Raw genomic sequence first — 7,306 nt, forward strand, 5'->3', positions numbered from 1 at the left:
GCTGTTCAGTCAAAGGGATTGCATGAGGACTCGAGGGCATACAATGCGATTAGAGGAGAAGCGTTTTAACCTCAGGCAACGTGGGGGGGGGGGGGTTCTTTAATGTTAGGGTTACAAGATTGTGGAATTCTCTACCACAAGAGGTGGTTTCTGCGGGTAGTATGGTGGCTTTCAAAAGACTCTTAGATGTACATCTCAAGGATCAGAACATTCAGGGCTATGTGAGATGATTACAGCCACACACACCTACACAGGTTGAACTGGATCGACTATTGTCTTCATTCAACCTCACCTATTATGTAACTATGTAACATTCCTACCACGTTGCTGGAGCTTGAAGGACCTCAGTAAGTATTTGGGGGGGGGGGGGGGGGGGGCTGAGAGCAGCTGCTGCACACAGAAGGCTTTTTATCTTAATGCACAGAATGCATTAAGATAAAATACCCGTCTGCTTTTACAACCCCTTTAACTCCTCATAAAAAGAAATCTGGTTGTTTGACAACTTCTGTCTTTCATGAATCCATGTTGTCTGTTGCTTAAAATGTTTTTTTTCCAGCAAGAACTCCTCTATGTGGCCTTTAATTAAACTCTCCAGTATCTTCCCGACTATAGATGTTAAACTGCCAGGTCTATAGTTACTTGGTGCCCTTTTTAAATAAGGGCACCCCATTGGCCCTACGCCAATCCACCAGTACTATTCCAGTCATTAATGAGTCCTTAAAAATTAGAAACTTGCATTTCTCTGAAATTGTAAATGTTGTAATTAGTTTTGCTGCTGGTAATGTTCTATTCCATTATTCGCAAAAATGGGGCAATGGACAAATACCTAGCAGCATACCTTGTAAAACTCACATTGAAAAAGTAATGAAAGCATTTCAAAGTAGATCACGTTTCTATATACAAAGGTATACATTTACTATCCTACATGGCTGTATTGGTGTCATTACCTGTGAAAACGGGTACAATTGGTAATGTTATACATATGACTCTTACAGAATGTTTGCTTCATATCTGTTTTACCATTGTTCTGTATTAATCTAAAATTTTTATTTAGTTTGCATTTTTTTTAACATTCTACAGAATTTGCCTGGTTGGTTTGTCCTGATTAAAAGTGATATACAGTTCCTAATTTCACCTATAAGGTTAATGTATTAATGAAACGTTAAGCTTGCCACGTGCAAAATGCCATTGTTAAACATTCCTGTGAAAGCTTCAGGCTTACATTAGTTCACATTTTATTGTTTAGCTTTTTTCCTCCCTCTACTTAAGGTCCTCCTCTTTGTAATTCTTTATGGAAATTTGCTGCAAATCCTGTTTAGGTTTTGACAGATGTGTATGAGAGCATTACTGTGATTTTCTTCGCTGTGTGGACATACAAAGGACATTTTACTTTGTTTCATGTCTGCTTTTTCATTGTTTTTTTTTTTTTTTTTTTTTTTAGAACTGTTACCGGTTTTCTTTCACTGCCCCCTTTCCTTTTCTTCATTGTGGCCTCAGGTCATGTTTTGACATTTGCCAGATCATTTTAAGGAACTTGATATGCTTTGTTTTCCTGAAATAGCAGATAGGTTAATTCAACAGGAGTTTAACAGACATTGGCTAGATTAAGCTAGGCTTAAGTTACCCAAAGACATTTAGCATATTTTTCATTGAACTGCTAATGATTTTAGTGGAAGTTATTTATTTTTTTCTCCTAACCATCCGTAAGCCATTCTGTTGCATAGTGCAAATTAGGCCTCATGTACACTGGGCATAAAAAATGCTGCTTATACAGACGTTACACTAGCACACAACATGATAATATTTGCGCCCTTGCAAAAAAACTGTTAACATTAGTGACAAAAAACAAAGTGAAACAAATGCAATAAAAACTCAATTAGATTTAACGGACACCGGCATCTAAAACACCTAAAACACCAATCTGAGTCGAATGTGTAAAAAGCTCCAACCAAACAGAAAAAAGAAAAGTGTGCTGTCTTTGTGCTATGTATAAGTTGATAACTCACATAGAAGACACAAAAAAAGTGCATTAAACATGTAAAGAACTCATCCTAAATTGAGGTATATTTCGGTTCTCAAAAGTTTAAATGTGATTTTATTAACCTTTTCTTGAAATACTACACTGTAGTAGTATAAAATGTGCAAAAAATCCTTTTTATAAAATATATATAGTGCAAAAAGGTCCTCAGATTTTCGAAACTTCAGTAGTTCCTCTGTCTTTGCCGTAAAGGAATGATAACGTGCACCACCGAAGAAAGAGTGCTCCCAAAAAGAATCACCACAAGCGATTAAATTGGCTCCTTACCAGCTGCTCTGATCCCAAAAGGTGACCATCAGGCGCCTTGCTGCATAGTAGCCATATACACCACGATCTTGCATGCAAAAGTTCCACGATCTCCTAAGCCAAGATGGACTCCATGGAGGAAGTTATAGTACAGAGGAAAATCAACATAGTGTAGTTGTTCACCAAAATATTCATGAAAAGATAAAATCAAACTTAGTTTTGAAGGAATTACACAGCATGTAAAACAACCAGCAGGTACAAGAAGTCAGGCCGACTTGTGATGTTGTTCCACAAGTTGGCCTAACCGCTTGGACCTGCTGGTTGTTTGTAACACATGCTGTGTGATTCCTTCAAAATTGGAAATGTGATTTATGTTTGAAATACTACACTGTGGATTTTCCTCTGTACTTTAACTTCCTCCATGGAGTCTGTCCTGGCTTAGGAGATCGTGGAATCTTTGCTTGCAAGATCGTGGTGTATATGACTGCGATGCAGCAAGGCGACTGATGGTCTCCTTGTGGGATCAGAGCAGCTGGTAAGTACTCATTATATATATATATATATATATATATATATATCTATCTATATATATATATATATATATATAAAATATAATTTTTGCACATTTTATATGGACTTTATTTGCACAGGTATGTCAAGTTAGGATGAGTTCATTATGTTTGATGCCCTTTTATTGTGTCTTATGAGAGTTGTCAACTTATACCTAGTACAAGGACAGTGCACTTTTTATTGTTTGGTTGGAGCTTTACATACATAGTTTACCTGCCTTTTCTGTAGCAGGTAGATCATTGACATTTGTGGTTACTGCTTATGCAGGTACCAGGAACAGTCGGCAAAGAGGGCTACCTAGTAGAAACTGTAGCTGACTTGCCATCATTCTCTGTATGCAGACCCAACACCCAATTTGGAGTGAGCTGCCCTTATAATGTCCTGTAAATGCAGCAGCCTTTAAAATAAATGCTACACAAGCCACAGACAGATAAGAGAGGTTTAGGTGAGTGATCACTGGTACTGTTGACTTTTTGTGATTAGATTGACCCTGCCCACAAATTATCTTGATTCCCTGGTCCTTTCATTTGGTGGACAGCCGGTTAACAAATAGGGAGACAAGAGATGTGGGGCAAAGCTATGGATTTTAACTTTTTTTTTTTTTTTTTTTTTTTCTGAGGGAAACCCCTCCTAATGAATTTCATTATAAAGTTTGTGACAGGTTAAAAGTACACTCGGGCATATCCTTTTAAAATTACACTGGGGCATATTTCCAAAGCAACGAATCTGACGTTCATCAAGCATTCCTTGGTGGTGAATTAGTCACACTCATTTAAAATGCATGTACCTGCTAGCTTCACCTACAAAGAATGTTTGCGATTGTTGGGCTCATTGCGTTTTAAATATGCCCTTTATCTTTCCAAAAGAAGAAAATAAATATTTGCATGCTCTTCAAATTTGATATATTGCAGAATTCTTTACACATACATTTTACCAGTTCTTTTCAGAATGTCCCAGTCATACAGGACGCTTATTCTATGGGTAGATTTAATTATATGTGGAATAACCCAGTATATTTTTGGATTGAGAGACAAAATTGGAGATGATGTAAAAAAAAAGAGAAATATCCAGATTTCAAGCCATTGGCTATCATAGGAACTGCACATGGGACCATAGCTAAGCTACAATATTTGTCTGTAAAGAAAATAAGATGTCTGCAAAAGTAACACACCAGAGCCCCATGTTGATCCCTGGCCTGTAGTCTGAGTAGGCATAAAAAAATGTTGTGATAAACATGACTGAATGTCTATGGGTAACTTTAGTTTAATCCGTTAATGACTGTAGATTGTAGCCAGATAACCAGTAATACCTTGAAAAAAGTGATTTTTCTTGTGTTTTTTTTCTTAGGGGAGAGACCATTCCAGTGCAGATATTGCCCATACAGTGCCTCTCAAAAAGGGAATTTAAAGACTCATGTGCAGTGTGTGCATCGGGTACCTTTTGATAACAGCGAATACCCCGACAAGCAGCTCCTCCGACCCCAAAGTGACAATCCCACCAGTTACATGGAGGATCAGCTGGAAAACTTGCCTTCTAATCATCAAGTCACTGGAGCTGTTGCATCAAAGTGAACATAATATGTGACACCTTCCCTCTTAGTGCAGCGATACACCTGTACTATAATAGTGTTTTATAATAAAGATGTAGGTGAATATACATCCATATCATTTAAAATGCTATTCAGACTTTGTTAAAAAATAGCAGATGCTGAGATGGCACATGACTCAGTCATGAAGCAGAATTTCATCACACACTGGATGGAAGGGTACATCATAACACAGCTGGGACAGTTTAAGCACTGATCTGTAATCTACTCCAGAGGACTACTTTTGAGTGTCAGAGGAGTAGCTGAGACAAGGCACAATAAGTAACGTGTTGGATTTATTTACCACTGATTTGCTTAAAGCCGGACTGTTCAGTGATGCTGCATAATAATATGCATTTATTGAATCTGAAGGCCAGCCCACAAGTTTGATGGTCTTAATTCTGACGGCAAATCACAATGTGCCGCCACGTTCTGCTGTTGACAGAAATGAACAATAAAACACTCAACGTGATGCTACATGAACACTAATACAGTAGGAAAAATGCTTCTTGATTTTACTCTCAGGACCCCTTTTTTTTTTTTTAATAATAGGGCTACTTTCTTACACCTGCTCACAAATGATTATGCAATGTTTCCCTTTATAAATGCCACACAGCAGCTGCAGAATTTAGTACTGTATTAGGTAGGGATATAAAAAAAGAAAAGCATTTAAAAATAGTTGCGCATGGGACAGCATGCATGCATCTCCCCACTGCAAAAACCACCCTTCTCCAAGCCGGTACCTTGAGAGAGGTCTTAAGATTTTTTTTTTCCTGTTATGGCATGTTTGATGATGTTGCTTATTAAGTTGTCTCTGTTATTTGGTGGCATTCAGGTTGTGGGGGGAATGAACATATTAAAAAGAAAAAAGAAAAAAAAAAAAAGCTTTATATACCTCTTCTGCAGCATTTTTATGGTGAGGTGATGGTAAACAAAAATAAAGCAGTGAACTCGATTTACTCCTTCAGTCTAGCAGACAGCACTACTGTGCTGTTCACTGAGAGGGATCACATATGTGTTCATAGATCTTATTTTGCCCATTGTTGCTGTGACACCATGTGTTACAACTACAACAACAACAACACATCTAAGAGTTCCAAATTTTTGCACATATGAGTTTATGCATTATCAACAAAAAGTTACTGCTGCCTTGAAAAGAATATGTTCTGTGAAAAAAATGCAAAAGCTTTACTAGTGTGTGTGTTTTTTTTAATTGTAACCTTTTATAAAGGCAGGAAATGGGTATAAAATAAAATCCTAGCATGCTAAATATATTTTTCAAAAAAGCAATAATTTTACATGTACAGATAAAAAAAAAAAAATCTAACCTTTTAATACTGGTAAGAGCGACAGTTTACTTTGTACTATAAAGAATAGCTTGTTTTTTTTTTTGTAGTATGTGGGCTTATGGTAAAGATTTTGTTTCAAAAGAATTAAAAAAAAAAAAATAGGCATTTTTTCAACAGATATTTTAATGTAGTTTATTATTTTATTCTGGGTTCTTTAAATATATTTTCAAGTTCTTGTATGGCTATACCAGAAACTAAATGTTTTAATTCTATGTGCTGATAAGCTGGGCACCATTTTATTCCCTAAATTTGGTATCTAGAGTATTGCCTGGGTAGGAGGTGGATGCAGAAATGCTTAAATCTGAAGTGTTTTGTTTTTAAATATATTATTTTGGATTCATTCCATATCTTTGCTAATAATTAATCTGGTTGAGAACGGTTTCCTCCATTAATATGACTGGACACAACACTTCATGTTTTTTTTTTTTTTTTGTGAAATGTCATCACTTTGAAAAAAAGCAGTGATTAAATACTATAATATACAGTCTACTATTAGAACCTTCAAAACATGACACCTATGGTATTAAACCCTCCAGCTTGGAGTGATCTTACAATTGTATAGAGTTTTGATTCAGTTTGGCACAGGTTTTGAAGAACATCTGACGGTTGGCAGGAAGCATGGCTGTCACTGATGCTACAACAAAGTTTACGATGTCAATGTTTCTTTATGGAGAACAACAGTAGGGGGAAACCATTGTAGATAATTACATGCTGTGTACAGTGCAGAAATAAGATTCACTTAATTGAACAAGCATTAAAAAAAAATATAAAAAATAATAATCTCCACAGATCCTAACAATTTTTTTTTTTTTGTAATATCACCCTATTTAGTGGTGTAGCTTTTGTGCTATTTTATTTTATCATCAGTATTGTGTTGATTTGTTCTTGTAGAAATTCTCTAGACTATAGTATTTAAATGATTTTTGTTTTGTTATTTATTTAGTTAACCTGTTTGATCAGCTTTTCAAAATAAAATACATTAGCCTGATACACTCCTGTTAACTATCTGTGGACTGTTACATAAATTTTCCTACTACCTCTACCAATCTACTGTTTCTCACTCTTTAACAGGTTATTTTTTACAGCGCTCTAATGTAATTTACACAATAAAGGGTTTGATTGTTTACACTGGATGTATGCAGACTCTTATTTTGCTATGTTTCTATTATAGTACTGGTTTTGTTACTAGAAGTGCCTATGGCCAAGTATGTGCTAAGGCAGAACTTTAAAGTCAAACATAGGAACATTAATAATGGTTGTCATTTTACCAAATACACAAGCAGATAGTCATAATGACCCTGTCTATCTTTCATGGTTTTGTATCCAGTTTGCTGTGAGACGGAGGTCAAATGGTGCCAGAGTCATCTAGACTGCAAGGTTTATGGATAACTGTAAAGGGGGTAAGATTGTTTTACAGTAATTAGTCCATGTAAGATATATTGGATATACTTCTAGTGGTTGTAAAGGCTGAAGGTTTTTTATCTTCATGCATTGCAGCATGCATGCGTGCAGCAGCCC

General features: G+C 36.1%; 1 protein-coding gene across 2 annotated transcripts in view; it reads left to right on the forward strand.

Annotated features, from left to right (window-relative positions):
• Nucleotides 1–6,916, forward strand: part of ZNF516 (zinc finger protein 516) — a 97,628-nt gene extending 90,712 nt beyond the window's left edge. Inside the window, exon 5 of one of the 2 annotated variants that reach the window (XM_082258082.1) lies at nucleotides 4,202–6,916. In XM_082258082.1, the coding sequence (XP_082114208.1) occupies nucleotides 4,202–4,425 (224 nt within the window). In that variant the 3' untranslated portion in view covers nucleotides 4,426–6,916. The remainder of the gene's footprint in view (nucleotides 1–4,201) is intronic. The other variant, XM_082258083.1, reaches the window with a different exon arrangement.
• The last annotated feature ends 390 nt before the right edge of the window (nucleotides 6,917–7,306 follow it).

This window comes from Pelophylax lessonae (genome assembly GCF_965119305.1).
Source record: "Pelophylax lessonae genome assembly, chromosome: 5".
In the NCBI taxonomy this organism is placed as follows: Eukaryota; Metazoa; Chordata; class Amphibia; order Anura; family Ranidae; genus Pelophylax; species Pelophylax lessonae.